The 19384-nt window shown below is 39.7% G+C and overlaps 1 protein-coding gene across 4 annotated transcripts in view; it reads right to left on the bottom strand.

Moving 5' to 3' along the window:
* LOC114650601 (large proline-rich protein BAG6-like) overlaps positions 1-19384 on the bottom strand; it is a 119008-nt gene that overhangs the window by 47570 nt on the left and 52054 nt on the right. For all 4 annotated transcript variants that reach the window (XM_028800361.2, XM_051934613.1, XM_051934617.1 and 1 more), the window contains one exon: positions 10065-10139. In XM_028800361.2, the coding sequence (XP_028656194.1) occupies positions 10065-10139 (75 nt within the window). The remainder of the gene's footprint in view (positions 1-10064; positions 10140-19384) is intronic.

Raw genomic sequence — 19384 nt, 5'->3', positions numbered from 1 at the left:
CCATCTATCCTTCCAGTGTCGCGCCAGCCACAGCATGAATACAGCGCGAGGCAGGAACAAACCGTGAACGGAGCTCAAGCTCGCTAGCGCTGCGGCACCGTGTAGTTAAAGTTTTATCTGTATAATATAATCAAAATATTTTGCTGCATTTCATCTTAAAAATTATATCGTCATCATATGTAAATACGCGCTTTATAAAGTGGCTCAGGTTGTGCAATATTATAACTGTATCATAAGTACAATTACCGCACAGTAACTTGCAAGTACAAACAGTTCTACAAGGAGCACTTGATGGACTGATTGAGTGTGTGTATAGTTCTTGGGATGAAACTGTTTGTGAACAGCGAGCTCCGAACAGGAAAGGCTGTGAAGCATTGGTCGGATGAGAGCAGTTCAAATAGCGAATGGCTGAGGCAGCGAGTGCTTGATGCTGTATACCGATAATTCTCTTTCCAATCGCTGTAGATCTGTGATTCACACTCAGATACAGTGATATAAATACTCAGAGTGGTGCAGTGAGAGTAACATGGAAAAAGATGATCCGCTGTGGCAACCCCTAACGAGAGCAGCTGACAGAAGAAGAAGAAGGTGCAGTGAGTAACAACGCTAAAGCAGTTATGGTATTTAGAATAATTTGACCATTCTGTGGACCATTATATTGTTACAGGTTAATTACAATCAGATGCATTAAATATATGAACGATATGCGGTTAATTTCAGTGTATTTGATAAAGTCGCCATTGTGGATGTGGATCTAAGAAAGGGTAACCGAACAGGAACAGTGGCACTGCTTTGACGCTGGGTGCTGCCAGTCTGCAAAACCGAGCGGAGAACTTGTGTACGACAGGGTATGAGGTACCGTGGAAAAGCGTGTAGCTTTACGCCAAGTGTAAGTTTTATACATCGCGATTTGAACGTGGAAACGTTCTTACGCAACATTTCTGTGCGTACGCACCGTTTATACATGAGGCCCCAGGTCTGTTAACCCTTAACTAACCCTTAACCCTGTTAACCCTTAACTGAAACCATTTTTCATCTCATAAGTACTTGCACGGTATACTTTGGGCATCAGTGTTAAAATGGCTATTTACATGCACACTGTGATGTTGTAATATATAATATTTCAATAATTTAAAATTGTACATGTTTTTAATGTAATTTAATAACATATTACTGAATAGTAGGACATATTTTAGGACTATCTAAAAATAAATCCATAAATCCACTGATTTAGTGGATTTAGTTAAGGGTTAAGAAAGCAGATTTAACAGTGATGCAGAGATCCAGTTACACCGCCCATCACTTGCATTCCAAACTAAGTGACTGAACGCCAGCTTGTACCAGGATCTGCCTAGACTTCATCTGATAACAAAGGTGTAAATCAATGCACTGTGTTGACTTCTAGATCCAGAAGGCAGGAAATGGACACGGGCAAGAACAAAAAGCTAAAAGTCATGGAATGAAAACTCTGATGCACAGAAGAACTCACCTATTAGAAGACACTGATTTTTTTAACTGCAAGTAACTTTAATCCTTTCAGAAGTTACACATTCCCTTAAAATTAAGTTACACTCAACCCATTTGGTGAATGTTTGGGACACTCTCGGGCTCTTAATGGAACTTCGAGGGAACTCTCAGGGGATTCCTTAAGGCACTCTGCCCAAAGTCACTCCTTAGCACACGCTTCAAAAATGACTGAAAACATTTCTTAGTCTAAAAAATGTAGATCTCAATGTTTGAGTGACTTTAATCCACAAAATTATACATTTCCTTAAAACTCATTGCACCATCCTAAAGATTCTCTATGGACTCCTTTCATTGAACTCTATGGAGACTGTCTTGGGGCACTAACTGTGCTTTCACTTTCCAAAATGGCTGAAACCTCCTCAATGAAACTAAAAAGCTTTGAGCGGCTCTTACTTGGGGAGCTGAAGATGACAAACTGTTCTCTTTGGGAACCTGTTTGCCAAGCAAAACAAGTATGCCAGTCTGAACGCTTGGAAGCAGCCATCACTTCAAGAAGAAAACTTCAGCATCTAAACTGTTATGCCAAAGAACAATGCTTCTTCCTATGTTGCTGACAACATAGCAAAGGGCCTAACTGAAGAAAGCACTGCACACCACAAAAAAAAAAAAAAAATCACACAGCAAAAAGGAAGATTGCACTCCAAAGCTAGAAGAATTCACCACTTGAACCCTGAGCAACAACAAAGCAACAGCACTACATACTTCACACAACATATGAAAAAATCTTTAAAGTCTTGGTATAATAAACTATATGTGCCAAGATAATTTAGAGCTGTAAATAAGAAGTAAACAGCCAGCCTCTCTATGTTATATGTCTGTCTGCATCCTGTCGTATATGTCAGCATATACATGCAGTTATATTTCTATAAACCTTGTGTTCATCAATAAGCTGTATTATTCTGTTTCTTAAACCAAGTGTGCTTTAGATACTTTGATACAAGTCTAAATGATAGAGACCTTCTACGACCAAATTACTTGATTAATTACAGGAATTGTCTAAGGCAAGACTGATAATTAAGTTAAAATTCATCTTTCCATTTCCAGTGTTTATTGGAGTACCTCTGGGTGGACACGATAAATCTCACTCATTCCTACATTTATTAGCATAAACCTGGACGGCTGTCTTATTGATAATTAATCATCCATTAGTACACCAGAAGAGCTGTAGCAAGGGAAACCACCAAGGTGCATCTCTAAAGGAGTTATAGCCCTCCATGACAGAGGTGGGTGAAACTGTACAAGAGACACTAGCATGCACAAATTATAAACCTAGCTTGTGGGAAAAGATAGCAAGAGGGGTGTGGGGGTTTGTGGAGGACATATCAATTAGAATGTGTCCAAAGGCATGCAAGTGACTTAAGAAGTAGATGGAAGGTTCTTATGCTCAATTTTGATAAGACCAAAACTGAAATCATAGCCTTCAAAGATATGCACTATATTTGGCACAAATCTAACACAGCACATCAAACTGAGAACACATTCCTAAAAGTGAAGAAGGCAGCATCATGAAAAGGAAAGGATTCTTTGTGAAAGGAACAGGAGTACAAAGAGATATAGGGAACAATGTATGGAATAAAATGTATGAAAATGCTGGAAGAAAATCTGCAATCCTCAACAGTACTAGAATTTAGAAGACAATCCATATTTCAACAGGACAATGATTTGGAAATACAAAACAAATGCAACAATGGAGTGGCGTTACACTAAAGAAATGAATATACTACAGGGGCCCAGTAAAAGACCAAACTTGAGTTCAACTGAGCATTTGTGGAATGGAGCTGGAGATTCAGCAAATGTACTAAAGAGAATGGACAAAGATCCCAGTATAAAGACGTACGACACTGATAGTGAGAAGCACACACAGAGCTGTATCTGCATCCAAAGGGAGTTGAAAACGTATGCAGCCAATTAATTTCTATTTTATTTTAGAAAAGAGAAAAAAAAAAAGATTTTTTTTTTTTTAACACTGTCTACCTCAAGTGTCTAAAAATAGCAAAATATTAGTGCATGTTTTATTTTTCAGTCATTATGAAAGTTAAGTTTTGGTCCAGTTTCATAAGAGTTGAATTTGAACCCTAGTTCGGTGTGCACCCAGCATGTGTGTAGTCTCATATTCTTCTGAGTTTATGCTTAAAGGCTAAAGGTGTTATTTTAATATTCACTACGATAAAGATTTGAACTATTAAAGTGTGCAGGTTACTCTATTGTTATACTCGGGCTAAGTTTCCTGTTGATGAACAAAAGAACAAAACTATGATTCAGAACGAAAATGAACACTCCTAAAAAGTTACATACTCTTAAGATAGCAGGACTATCAATCAGCCTAGTGGACCAGGCTGATTGTAGTTATTTAAAGTATGAATATTTTGTCACATTCCGTTTGCAATTGGATGTAATGAATCATCTTGAAAGTTTTCTGATTATGTAATGAGTTCCATGGAATTGTGATCTAATCAACAGTGTATAAATAGAGCCCGAAAGACACCCCTTACTTTGTAACACTTGCTAATAAGGTGCTATGCGCTCCTGTAACGGTTACCCTCTTGTAAGACTTAGATAATAAAGAGGAATGATTGACACTTTCTCCTGCCTGTGTTTATTGCCTATACGGGGCACCCAGTGGGGGATGTCCGTAAATTTCTTCCACAGTTTCTATTAAGAAAAACAAACAGAAGGGTAGAAAATATATAGTTTTCAATTAAAAGTAAGATTATGATTTAAAAAAGAATTACACAATATTCTTTTTACAATTCCTGAACTGCACTCAAACAAATTGTTAGCAACATTCCTCTAAATAGACAATAAATGAGATTTCTGCAAAGCTGGGCTTTCAATTACAGAAGACTGGATTGAAACCAAATACTTACATACACATCGTTTACACATTAAAATTGTTGTATTTGTTTTCCTATTGTTTGTATCAACACTACTGTTAAATAATTCTTACCAGCCGTCTTCTCAATATATCCCACATAACATATTAGATGTTTGTTACTGCTTACATCTTTTAAATCATCCCATAATAGTCCTAATACTGGAATACATTTTTTGTTTTTATATTTTATAATTACATTTTTTATACTAACTATTGATCCACCCATCTTGAAAAAAAGTTAAATTTTCCCATTCAACCTCACTCAATCTCAATGTAGGCCACAAAACTTAAAAATACCAGCACAGAGCTCACTGGACATCATATTTTTATTTCTGAGCTCACAGCAAAACTGTCAATAAGAGATCATATATATATATATATATATATATATATATATATTGTGGTAGCTGGCCCTGACACAGACAGGTAGACACTGTTGGTTCCAAAACCACCACATGTTTATTCATATTTACAGTGAAACACAGCACACAACCCCCTTTCACCCTCCTAAGTCCAGGCCTCTCAATAATGCCTCTTCTCTCTAGGTCTGCCTCCACTCCTCTACTCCCGAATTCTTGCCTTCTTCCTCCCAACTCCAGCCATTGAATGGAGGGGGGAGGCGGCCCCTTTTATATCGACCCGGACATGCTCCAGGTGCTTCCCAATGAGCGCCTGCTGGCACTACCTGGTGTGGCGGAGGTGCCGGCTGTGCACTCGGAAACAATTCAGGAGTCCCTGGGCTTCTTCCTCCCAGCACTTACAGGTTTGGCGGAAGTGCTGAGGGCCACGGCTCTTCAGGTATTGGGGCGCCCCCTGGTGGTGACCACGGGCCCCTATAGGGTTGAGCTTCCATGCTCCTTTCCCGTGGTCCCCATAGCCACCAGGGCGGTTGACCCCTCGTGGTCTGGAGGAGGCGTAATCCCTCTGCCAGTCCTTCTGGGTGTCCCGGCTGGGTACTGCCCTGAGCCGCTCGCCACGATATAGATATATAAATATATAAATATATATAACTAGCCAACCCGCGGCGTAGCATACGCCGCATAATTATGTATTGATGGGTGAACACTTCCTGAACGACACAGTTGTCCAAATGGGGTGAGTTTGTGGATACCACTGTGAGTGAATGAAAAGATAGACCTCTGGAGAGAGCAACATACAATTGTCCGTGACTGAAAGCGGGATCGTCTGTGACGAAGAAGGCCACGCTGGTGAAAGTTACTTCGTCTGTAGGGATAAGTGTCAGTACTTGTAGATTAAGGTGTAGCGAGTCTTCGTTGTTGACGCTTAATATAGCTTGGGTACCGAGATGTTCTGGAGTCACAGTTGAGAAACACTTTTTTAATGTCTTTTAAGCACAGGGGAAAAAATGAACATGTGAAACATCCGTAATGTAATAAGCGCAGTATACGCCGCATAATCACGCCGCTTTTTAAATGTTTTTTAAGCAGAGGGAAAAAAATGAACATTTGCAAAATCCGTAACGCTGCTTTCAGTAAGTACAATGCACACGTGTTTAATTTGTCGGCCACTTTTTGCCAGCCATCTTTTCTGGTTTGGGCTGCTTTTGCAGTGTGACCGCTTGTGCATATTAAATCTTGAAATCCTTCGAGTAACTAATTAACTAACTAACACCAACCCACCCACACACACAATTTGTGTGAAACAAATGCGCCCGTACTTTCATAATTTTGTTGCAGCCTATAGTGGAGTCAGGCACAGAGAAGGTCAGCTGCTGAGAGAGTGTCTCGACTGTTGCAGGGCCTGCATCAGTGAAGCAGGTGAGACGCTAATGAAACAGAGGCACAGGGCTTATTGGTTTTTAAAGACTGCTTCCTTCATTGTGTTTAAAAGGATTGTTTTAAGGATCCCAGGGGATACCCCTCGCAAACTGTTTTAGACGCTGCATTCAGCAATTCACATCCGCGACAAACATGCCTCTTCTTACATGGTCCTGCTTTGGTGGGCGGGGAAACGTTTTCCGTGTTCCTGCAGGACCATCTAAGAAGACACATGTTTATCGCGGATGCGGTGGACGCGGGAAGGGGAATAAAGAGTGTTGGTGGGCGGGGAAACGTTTCCCGTGTTCCTGCAGGACCATCTAAGAAGACACATGTTTGTCACAGATGCGAATTGCTGTATGTAGCGTGTAAAACAGTTTGAGATGTTGCACACGGTCGTGCGTCGTAACTGAAAAGTCAATGAGGCTCAGAGCTGCATGTGGACTGTAGCACAGACAAACAGAAATGACGGCGTGTTTTCTGAGGCGTCCGTCCGAGTTGATGGGCGTGGCTCTGCGAGTTTTCGTCGTATCCAATGGTCTTTGAGTTGGTGGGCGTGGCTCCTTCCTGCGTGCTTTCATGGGTGTCTTGCCCGCTCTGGCGGCAGCTTAGAGAATTATATATATATATATATATATATACATATATATATTTATTTATTATATATACAATGCCACGTACAATTCGGGTTATGACCAAAAAGTTCGCCAAACTTTTGCATCTGTTCACGACCACACTCGGGTGACGAACAAGCCAGTTTCCCTTCCGGTTCGTACGCACCGATGATTTCAGTCTCTCCCTGTGCATTCCCTGTGCAGCGAGCGAGAGAGAGGGCTGGCCGAGAAGGCAGTTAAAGAATGCACCGGGCTTGTTTTTAAAGAGACTGATTCGGGCATTGTTTTAACCTCGTTGTATTTAATGAAGACATTTTTCTATTGGATTTTAACCTCCACATACATATATACACATACATACATACATTTAGGTCCATAAATATTTGGACAGAGACAACTTTTTTTCTAATTTTGGTTCTGTACATTACCACAATGAATTTTAAATGAAACAACTCAGATGCAGTTGAAGTGCAGACTTTCAGCTTTAATTCAGTGGGGTGAACAAAACGATTGCATAAAAATGTGAGGCAACGAAAGTATTTTTTTTTTTTTTAACACAATCCCTTCATTTCAGGGGCTCAAAAGTAATTGGACAAATTAAATAACTGGAAATAAAATGTTCATTTTTAATACTTGGTTGAAAACCCTTTGCAGGCAATGATAGCCTGAAGTCTTGAACTCATGGACATCACCATATGCTGGGTTTCCTCCTTTTTAATGCTCTTCCAGGCCTTTACTGCAGCGGCTTTCAGTTGCTGTTTGTTTGTGGGCCTTTCTGTCCGAAGTTTAGACTAAAGTGAAATGCATGCTCAATTGGGTTAAGATCAGGTGACTGACTTGGCCATTCAAGAATTTTCCACTTCTTTGCTTTAATAAACTCCTGGGTTGCTTTGGCTGTATGTTTTGGGTAATTGTCCATCTGTATCATGAAATGCCACCCAATCAATTTGACTGCATTTAGCTGGATTTCAGCAGACATTATGTCCCTGAACACCTCAGAATTCATTCGGCTGCTTCTGTCCTGTGTCACATCATCAATAAACACGTTGTGAATTTCCCCTTGGGATTAATAAAGTATCTATCTATCTATCTATCTAGTGTCCCAGTGCCACTGGCAGTCATGCACGCCCAAGCCATCACACTGCCTCCACCGTGTTTTACAGATGATGTGGTATGCTTGGATAATGAGCTGTTCCACGCCTTCTCCATACTTTTGTCTTGCCATCATTCTGGTAGAGGTTGATCTTGGTTTCATCTGTCCAAAGAATGTTTTTCCAGAACTGTGCTGTTTTTTTTAGATGTTCTTTAGCAAAGTCCAATCTAGCCTTTCTATTCTTGAGGCTTATGAGTGGCTTGCACCTTACAATGCACCCTCTGTATTTACTTTCATGCAGTCTTCTCTTTATGGTAGACTTGGATATCGATACGCCTACCCCCTGGAGAGTGTTGTTCACTTGGTTGGCTGTTGTGAAGGGGTTTCTCTTCACCATGGAAACGATTGTGCGATCATCCACCACTGTAGTCTTTCGTGGACGTCCAGGTCTTTTTGCACTGCTGAGTTCACCAGCGCTTGCTTTCTTTCTCAGGATGTACCAAACTGTAGATTTTGGCACTCGTAATATTGTAGCAATTTCTAGGATGGTTTTTTTCCAGTTTTCGCAGCTTAAGGATGGCTTCTTTCACCTGCATGGAGAGCTCCTTTGACTGCATGTTGTCTGTTCACAACAAAATCTTCCACATGCAAGCACCACACCTCAAATCAACTCCAGGCCTTTTATCTGCTTAATTGATAATGACACAACGACGGACTTGCCAACACCTGCCAATGAAATAGTCTTTGAGTCAATTGTCCAATTACTTTTGAGCCCCTGAAATGAAGGGATTGTGTTAAAAAAAATGCTTTAGTTACCTCACATTTTTATGCAATCATTTTGCTCACTCCACTGAATTAAAGCTGAAAGTCTTCACTTCAACTGCATCTGAGTTGTTTCATTTAAAATTCATTGTGGTAATGTACAGAGCCAATATTAGAAAAAAGTTGTCTCTGTCCAAATATTTATGGATCTAACTCAGGGGTAGGCAACGTCGGTCCTGGTGAGCCGCAGTGGCTACAGGTTTTCATTCCAACCCAATTGCTTAATTAGAAACCAATCATTGCCAATCTCAGACCTTATTTAATTTTATGGCTTGTTAGTCTGTGCAATGTAAGGCTCTTATATCGTAGATTTTTTTCCTTTCCAAAGATATCATCCAAATGATATGAAGCCTAAAACAGATCATTTTCAGTCTGTCACATTTTTCTATTAAGTGTTTTATTAAATCAAACAGTGCATGATGAACACACACAGATGTAATTGGAAAAAAGCTAGCTGGTGTGTTCATCATGCACGGTTTGATTTAATAAAACACTTAATAGATAGATAGATAGATAGATAGATAGATAGATACTATCTATCTATTAAGTGTTTTATTAAATCAAACAGTGCATGATGAACACACACAGATGTAATTGGAAAAAAGCTAGCTGGAGAACTGCTGGCTGCTTTGTCTTTTACATCTTATTGCTAATAAGGAGCAATTAAAACACTGAATGCAGCAGTTTAAGATTGAAATAAGCAATTAAGGTTGGAGAACCTTAACAAGCGAGACCACTAAAATGAAGCATCAAAATGTCACTTAAGCAATATGTGCTTCATCAGCAATAATTGAGTTCGCGTTAAGGAACTGGGTTGGAACAAAAACCTGCACATACTGCGGCTCACCAGGACCGACGTTGCCTACCCCTGACCTAACTGTATATCTAGATCTAGAGATTATATAGAGATATATATATATATATATATATTATGTGAGAGAGAGAGAGAGAGAGAGAGAGAGAGAGAGAGAGAGAGAGAGAGAGAGAGAGAGAGAGAGAGAGAGAGAGAGAGAGAGAGAGAGAGAGAGAGAGAGAGAGAGAGAGAGAGAGAGGTTGGCCCTTTATAAATATTTCCAAGAATGCAGCAGAATTTTTCAATTTTATTTTTTAAACTAATTTAAAACAAAATGCTTGATTGTTACAATACCACACTGAAGCTAAAGAACAACATTTCATTTTGTCATTTTGAAATGTATATATCAGTGCAGTGTTAATATCCCAATAAACAAACACATTCTAAATTAAATTAGAATATTTTGAAGAAAACTGAAAAACAATAAAAAGTAGTATCAATGACTGATGCTGATATCATGAAAGACAAAAGATTGCCGTTACCAAGTAAAATGCTTGCTTACCTCTAGTCTTTCAATAACCCCTTGGGTATCTCGAAGCAAGTTCTGGGCCAAAATCAACCGCATTCTAGGCTCACTCTGCACAAAACAAGTGTAGAAAAAGTCAGTGATGAAACAATACCTAAAACATTTACGATTTAGTATTATCAAAAAACCTTTTTCTCTTTCAAATTGTACTTAACAAAAAAAAATAAACACATTCAATACAGATATCATGGCGCTTAATAGACCAATTATTTCTAAGACTTTCATAATACTATGATTGCATATTTGGCAGATGCCAATACCCAAAAGATGAGGACATACTACATTAGTTTATATTCAGTTTTTAACAATTCAACACAGACAGGGCAAGTGATTTGTTTGGTGTAACACTGTGAGCCACTGGCAGGAAATAAACCCTGAAACTAGTGTTTCAAAATCCAGTGTTCCAGCCACTGCATCATTCTGTCTATACACATACAGTAACTTGGTGTGCAAGAGTTTGACTATAACAGATGTCTGAAAAAAAGTTAACAAAACCTGTGCAGTGTAAAAACATACCAACAACTACAAATATGTATGCACAATTGCTGTTTGCCAAAATAGATCTCAACTGAATTTGGCATGCACACAATTTTGTACAACACTGTCAATCAGTATTTTGTAACATTTTAGTGGCAAAAAACACACCTTCAAAACACGTTTGCTGCTTTTGGCCATCCAAACATTTTGCTTTACCACATTATTCCCACTCTTTTTTAAGAGCTCTTCCATCTCTGAAAACTTTGTCTTCTTGAATGTGCTGAATGTTTCAGATGTCTACAATATTAATGACACCGTGTTCTCCCCAGAAATGTTTTACAGCTGGGTGGCATGAAAAAGTAGCCAGGTGGGGCGGGATGGGGAAATTTGGTGGTGGGGAAAATTAAATGTGCACTATTTTTATTAGTTAATTATTCTTAATTATTTTCCAATGCTCAATATGAGTTCCTTTTTTAAGGTTTGACACTTGTGCCTGAATATTTTTTATTAAATTTAAGAAGTATCCAATTCAACATCCTGCAACCGTAACAAAAATTTTAAATAACAATTTTTATGACATAAACCAAGAGGCAAAAATATTGTTGCTGTCGGGAAGAAAAGTGAAAACAATGAAAAAAAAAGTATGGAAAACCTGATGAAGAAAAATAAAAAAATACTCTTCAAAGTTGCATATGCAGAAGGTGCCTTTCACATTCAGCTACACTAGGATTACTAGCCAAATATGAGCTAGTTTGGCTAAATTTGGAAACGACTCTTTGAGCTCTGATGTCATTGCCATTTTTAGTAAAATCTGTTTTGGACTGAAGTCTTTGTGTGATTGACTTCTGATCATTTTTGTCACTACTGTCCATTCTTGCCTGCTACTTTCAAATTTTAAAATTGGAGGGCTACCATTTTTGGAGTAACGATTGAAAAGAATTTCAGCAGACTCCCTTGAATCGCGAGTTTCTGCATTGAAAACATTTGAAAAGCTGGCAATAATTAGCATGTTGGGGAATCTTGCATCTAGGTGCTTGACAACTGTCTCTACAGTAGGTATTTATCATATATGGTAGTTTTGAATGACATCACTCTTTGTATAAACAATCCAGAGATCTGACCATTCTTCTGCCAGACAATGATGAAGGCTTTGAAAATATCTCCCAGGAGTGTCTTTCAACTCCATGATGGACAATTTTGTGGAGAGCAAAATTGGCTCAATTTTGGTAAGACTGACATCTTGCCTTTGCCAAGCCTTAGATAAGTTGGACAACAAAGGTAATATGTCTGGAAGAATCATCAGAGAGTATACAAAATTGTACGTTTCAATACATCTGCTTAATCCTTCAGCTGCGATGTCATTTCATTCAGTGGCCTCTTTTTCCAGCGCAGCTATGACACTCATCATACACTGTCGTAGTGACTGTACTACAGAGTCAAGAGACAGCCATCTAGTGTCACCGGCCATTTTCAGTTTAATATAGGGGAATGTTCAGAATATTTTGGATTTCCGTTAAACCAGCCATCCTAACTGAAGAATTTTGGAAGAAACAGAACAGCTGCCTTAAGATGTCAGTCAGTTTTGTTAAATAAGGTACAGCAGCAGCTGCTGATGCTTGGGCACTTGCAAGGGCCAATTGGTGGTATACACAGTGGCAGTTGACCAAGAGTCCAGATGTTTTATCTTTAAGCAGTTTTGCCACACCTTTCTGTTTCCCAATCATAACAGCCGCTCCATCTGACCCTAGTCCAATCAGATTAGCAGTTTTCAAGCCTAGAGTGTCGATAGTCTCACTCAGTGTGTTGGTTATAGTCTCCGCTTTGCCATCAATCATATTGCGGGTTGATACAAAACTAATTCTGACCTCTTTAGTGACCTGGCAAACATTTAATGTAAATAATTAATTGTTTTACAACTGAGATGTCTGTGGTTTCATCACACAGAATACTGAAAAAATTTTCAGTGTGTATATTTGTTCAGAATGTTAGACTATTTCTGAAGCTAAGATATCCAACAGCTCTTGCATTATTCTTTCAGAGGTGTAATGTGCATTTTACCAACATTGAGATGCTGTAAAAAGGAACAACCCATTTCTTTACAGTGTTCCAACAGCTTTTCAAAAAACCATTGTATGTGGCAACTCATTTTTTGCCAACCAATACATGGATCTTAAAGCTCCCACAAAAGCATCGCTCTGTAAGTTATTTAACACAGATACAGATCTTTCAATTTGACCGATTCCAATTTAGTTTAGTACACGCTTTCCTAAAAGGTCAGCAGAAGACTCAGTGTGCGTTTTACTTTTTTCATGGTCCAGCAAGCTTTCTTTTCGAGTTCTTGTGCATGGCACGTTTACCCAAGGTAACTCCCTCCTTGGAAGGTGTTTGAATATTTCATGCACAATGAGCACTACATACCATTTTCTTTGACCATTAGCCAATCACAATCTTTAAACCAATGTTTGTTTTTGCCAGATAAGCGGTGCTTAGATTTATAAATTGGCAGAGTGTGCGCTGAAGAGATTTCCCCTGAGGACCAGCCTCTGCAATGTCAACATCAGGAGTTGACGCTGCACCTTCATTAGTTTGTGGCATCTCTTTTCTGAACTAACTGAGCAGTGTTGCTTTCTCAACACTTTTTTTACTCATGTTGGTAAAATGTTTAGAAAAAATTAAAAGTACCTATGAATAAGACTTTTGAGTGAGAAAGTGGGAGCCTGCTGGATATTCAATGCACACTTGCACTACGGCAGGGCAAGATATGAACAAAAAAAAAAATGGCAGATGGGTCACTTTAACAAAACCCTCAGCAATTCAGTGACAAAACTTTTGCACAGGACACAGTGTGTGCTGCAAGGGTTTCTGCACACTTTCTGCAATATGGACGCAGGTCCAAATATGAGCAAATATAAGAATGGCAGATGGGGTCACTTTAACAAAACCCTCAGTATGAGCAAATATAAAAACGGCAGAGGGAGTCACTTTAAAAGGAACCACAGTGAGTGCTACAAGGATTTTTACACACAGAACACACCTAATGCTTAACCCTTAAACCTCCAGAACTGGCTATACAGTAATCCCTCGCTATATCACGCTTCAACTTTCACAGCTTCACTATCGCGGATTTTATATGTAAGCATATCTAAATATATATCACAGATTTTTCGCTGGTTTGCGGATTTCTGCGGACATTGGGTCCTTTGATTTCTGGTACATGCTTCCTCAGTTGGTTTGCCCAGTTGATTTCATACAAGGGACGCTAGTGGCGGATGGCTAAGAAGCTACCCAATCAGAGCACGTAGTACATATTAAATAAAACTCATCAAATATATTGTGAGCAGGGGGGCTGGTCGCACCGCTAGAGGATACGAATGCTCCCCTAAAAAACGCTGAAAGACTACCTTTGCTCCCTTCCTTGCAGCTGCTTTGTCCCGCGATATGCTTCCCGCGCGGTGCTTCGCATACTTAAAAGCCCAAACAGCACCTACTGATTTTTGATTGTTTGCTTTTTTCTCTCTCTCTCTCTGACATTCTCTGCTCCTGACGTGCACTCCTTTGAAGAGGAAGATATGCTTGCATTCTTTTAATTGTGAGACGGAACTGTCGTCTCCGTCTGGTCATGGAGCACGTTTAAACTTTTGAAAAAGAGACAAATGTTTGTTTGCAGTGTTTGAATAAAGTTCCCGTCTCTACAACCTCCTGTGTTTTTGTGCAAATCTGTGACCCAAGTGTGACAATATAAAAATAACCATATAAACATATGGTTTTTACTTTGTGGATTTTCACCTTTCGCGGGGGGTTCTGGAACGCAATCCCCGCGATCGAGGAGGGATCACTGTAGTCAGTTCACAATGCAATTTGCCAGCACGCTGGAGCCGAGTATATTCGGCAACGTACGTTCGTTGAATGCTGCAACCGGCTAAAGTCAGTTTCGAGTGCAATTTGGAAGCATGCCAAAGCCAAGTATATTCGGCGACGTACATTCATTAAACTCCACAACCAGCTAAAGTTGTTTCGCAGGGCAATTTGCCAGCATGCCAGAGCCAAGTATATTTGGCGATGTATATTCATTGAATGCTGCAACCAGCTATAGTCGTGTCTCATTGCAATTTGCCAGCACGCAGGTGCTGAGAATTTTTGGCGACGTACATTCACTGAACATTGCAACCAGCTATTGTCCCTTCACAGGGCAATTTGCCAGCATGCCGGACCTGATCATTCAGTGTGTATATTCATTGAGCTGCCAGCACATGACCACTGCCGGCCTCAGCAGCACTGTGGTCACACTGTCTCTAGGATTCAGTCGCTGCACTAGACTAGACTAAAGTGCAGCAAAAAAGTATTTGGCGACCAGGGGTGCATTAACCCCCAAGTGTGTGTGTGTGTGTTATATATATATATATATATATATATATATATATATATATATATATAACATATACATATACATACATACATACACACACACTGCATCCGGAGAGTATTCACAGCGCATCACTTTTTCCACATTTTGTTATGTTGCAGCCTTATTCCAAAATGGATTCAATTCATTTTTTTCCCTCAGAATTCTACACACAACACCCCATAATGACAATGTGAAAAAAGTTAAGGTTTTTGCAAATTTATTAAAAATAAAAAAACTGAGAAATCACATGTACATAAGTATTCACAGCCTTTGCTCAATACTTTGTCGATGCACCTGACCGTCGCCCCAGTCTGAGGTCAAGAGCGCTCTGGAGAAGGTTTTCATGCAGGATGTCTCTGTACATTGCTGCAGTCATCTTTCCCTTTATCCTGACTAGTCTCCCAGTTTTACTGCCGCTGAAAAACATCCCCACAGCATGATGCTGCCACCACCATGCTTCACTGTAGGGATGGTATTACCTTGGTGATGAGCGGTGCCTTTCCTCCAAACGTGACTCCTGGCATTCACACCAGAGAGTTCAATCTTTGTCTCATCAGACCAGAGAATTTTCTTTCTCATGGTCTGAGAGTCCTTCAGGTGCCTTTTGGCAAACTCCAGGCGGGCTGCCATGTGCCTTTTACTAAGGAATGGCTTCCGTCTGGCCACTCTACCATACAGGCCTGATTGGTGGATTGCTGCAGAGATGGTTGTCCTTCTGGAAGGTTCTCCTCTCTCCACAGAGGACCTCTGGAGCTCTGACAGAGTAAGCATCGGGCTCTTGGTCACCTCCCTGACCAAGGCCCTTCTCCCCCGATCGCTCAGTTTAGATGGCCGGCCAGCTCTAGGAAGAGTCCTGGTGGATTCGAACTTCTTCCACTTACGGATGATGGAGGCCAACTGTGCTCATTGGGACCTTCAAAGCAGCAGAAATTTTTCTGTAACCTTCCCCAGATTTGTGCCTCGAGACAATCCTTTCTCGGAGGTCTACAGACAACCTTTGACTTCATGCTTGGTTTGTGCTCTGACATGAACTGTCAACTGTGGGACCTTATATAGACAGGTGTGTGCCTTTCCAAATCATGTCCAATCAACTGAATTTACCACAGGTGGACTCCAATTAAGCTGCAGAAACATCTCAAGGATGATCAGGGGAAACAGGATGCACCTGACCTCAATTTTGAGCTTCACGGCAAAGGCTGTGAATACTTATGTACATGTGCTTTCTCAATTTTTTTATTTTTAACAAATTTGCAAAAATCTCAAACTTTTATCACGTTGTCATTATGGGGTGTTGTGTGTAGAATTCTGAGGAAAAAAATGAATTGAATCCATTTTGGAATAAGGCTGTACCATAACAAAATGTGGAAAAAGTGATGCGCTGTGAATACTTTCCGGATGCACTGTATGTTGGTTTGCTATGTACTGAACAAGAAGAGAGCAGCTCTACGCTTAGCAGTACTACACAGACTGCACGGAGAACAGAGACGTCACTTCCTGGTGCCCTTTTTCTGATATCTGACAGGCTGGTTCCACTAGTCTTTTGTATTTTATTATTTACACTGACTCTGCATACACTGTAATCCTGAATGCTAATAGAAGGTGTTATAGGTTTGTAACACCTTCTATTAATATATCACAGCAATCTTCCTCTCACCCGCCCACCTCCACATCCTCTTTGCTTGTGAACTACTGTTCCCCATCCCACTATTAGCATGTACAGCCCCCTCTCGCCCGCCCACCTCCCCATACTCTTTGCTTGTGAACTCCGCTCTGCCTCGTTCCTACTATTAGTTTGTTCAGCATCCAGTGATCGGCAACACCCCGCCCAGCCTCTCCCTTCGCCACTTGTGACCCTGCTTCTAAAATATTTGCCCACCCGCCCACTTGTCCTTTGCTATCTCTGCAGATCTGTCAGCCAGGCGCTCACCTAGATTAGCCAGGCGCTGACGCTAGGGAGAACACTGTGACAGATAGGGGCTGTGAATGTAATCTCAAAATCTTTACTATTTACTCCTGCAGGTACTTCAGGTGATTTTGAGGAATGTTATAAATTGTTTTCTGAAATACCCATTTTCAATATCAACTTGAATTTCTTCATGGAGTCTGGAACATTATCTTAAAACAATAACAAACCTCATAAATCAAGTTTTCCTTCTCTATATTTACTGTGCCACTCCCTGCAATAAACTCTCAAAGCATAACAGATTCATAATTGTGTTTATATACTGGCAAGCTCTTTTAGTATCTTGTACGTAAATTTAAGGTATTACATTTATGAAGTCTTTCATTAGTCAACATCATTTTCTTTCAAAAGGCTTGTGAGTTATTTTCCTAATTCAGAGGTTACTGTCTGTGATGAGGCCACAAACAAGGTTTCCTTATGTCAAATTTTCCATGCAAATAATATTGTGGACCAAAACTATGATAATCTAGAGTATGTATGCACGTAGGTTCTGTTAATGAGCAATTCTAATATGGATTTCAATATGTTGCCATGCCATCTCATAACAGGCTTGATACAGGGATAATTTTTAACACGGTTACTTGATTAATTTCAAATTAATAATTTCTAAACATCGGTCAGGAGCCTAAACAAAAAAAAAAATGAGCTCAGAGCAAGGAAAACACCCATAATACTTATAAGAGTTACAGAATAAAAATTTTGCAAACACCATTGTGAAGCCTAATTTAACATCTAAAATGTTGACTAAGTTTATCAAATGTTTCAAGGGACAAAATAAATAAATTCTGTGAATAAACTGCAAGGGTGCCTGAACTTAATCAGATATATACTGATGTGGATGGACAAAGGGCTGACAAGCAAATAAAATAATCAACAATAAAGCAAGCAAAGCATGATCAGTAACAAAACTAATCAAATACAGTCGACCCTTGATATATGACCGGCCTGACATGCGAAAAACTTGGTTTACGACCAAAATTTTTGTTTTGAATTACGACCAACATCTTGCGTTACGACCCGAATGCGGTCACATGTATCCGCTTGTGCGATTGTAAACAAACAGCCGAGAGCGTTTGTAAGCATCAGTCGGAGCCCAGATACATGTGTTTGTGTACATAATTTCAGTCAGTGCAGTGATTTATATAATTTATTTCGATAATTGCTAAGGAAGGAAGAGAAGGTAATGAAGATAAAGAAAGCGATCACAATCGAAATGAAGAAGAAAATTGTGTGGAAATAAGAGTGGCGTTTGTGTGACCGATTTCGCTAATATGTACAGCATGTCGAAATCCACCATCTCGACAATTTTACAAAGAAAAGATTTGTATAAGGAAACTCCTTCCAAACAATAACCACCTTCTATTTCATTCTTTTCCTCCTTCCTTCCTTCAAGCCAAAGATTTCAACTTAAATGGTGAGTACAGTATGAAATTGTTGTTTCTGGTAGGCTAGGCACTTTTTATAACTTTTTGGTTAGTACAATAGAAATATTATTGGTGTTTTTGGTAAGTTATGCACATTATACAACCCTTTTTTATTAAAAAAAGTTAAGTGTTGCTGTGGGAGGTTCGGAACACATTAAGGGCATTTCCATTATTTCTTATGGGAAAAATAGTCTTGACTTACAACCAACTTGAGTTACAACCAGCCCTCGCGAACGAATTAAGTTCGTAAGTCAAGTGTCCACTGTACAAGGATAGTCAGAAAGTGGAAAAAGACGGTGTTTCAGACACTGTACTGCAGTTACACTTGATGAAGCAGAACCTGCCAGAGTGACTGATAGCTTAAATTTCATCCAACTACAATGGAACCTTGGGTCACGAACGTCTCGGACCACGTACAAATCATGTTACAACCAAAAAGTTTGCCAGACTTTTGCATCTGTTCACAACTACACAACTGGATGAAGAACAAGCCAGTTTTCCTTCCGGTTTGTACGCGCCAATGACTTCCACACATGTTCAGTCTCTCCCTGTGCAGCGAGTGAAAAAGAGAGAGAGAGAGAGAGAGAGAGAGAGAATGAATATATATATTTACATAACGCTCGTACGGTCCGGAATGAATTAATTGTATCTACATACAATCCTATGGTGGGGAATCACTTCGGGTCACGACCAAATCGGGTTGTGACCAGAGTTTTGGAACGAATTACGGTCGTGACCTGAGGTTCCACTGTATTTGAAACAAAAAATAATGAATCTATATCTTCACATCTTTAACCTACTCCAGTGACTAATTAAAATGGTTTCACACTCTCTGCCATGGTCAGGGAACTCATTCATGTAAACATAATCTACATGGTTTTATGGCTGGGGGGGAAGAGTGCTTTTGAAGAATACACCACTCGACGACAGAATTCAACAATCCTCGTTTATTCAAAAAAAAAAAAAAAAAAAAAAAAAAAAAAACAGATTCTTCTTACTAATATCTATTAATGAACTCAGGTAAATT

Source organism: Erpetoichthys calabaricus, chromosome 1, assembly GCF_900747795.2.
Source record: "Erpetoichthys calabaricus chromosome 1, fErpCal1.3, whole genome shotgun sequence".
In the NCBI taxonomy this organism is placed as follows: domain Eukaryota; kingdom Metazoa; phylum Chordata; class Cladistia; order Polypteriformes; family Polypteridae; genus Erpetoichthys; species Erpetoichthys calabaricus.
Note: the sequence above shows the minus strand (reverse complement) of the source record. Positions and strands in the feature narration are given on the sequence as shown.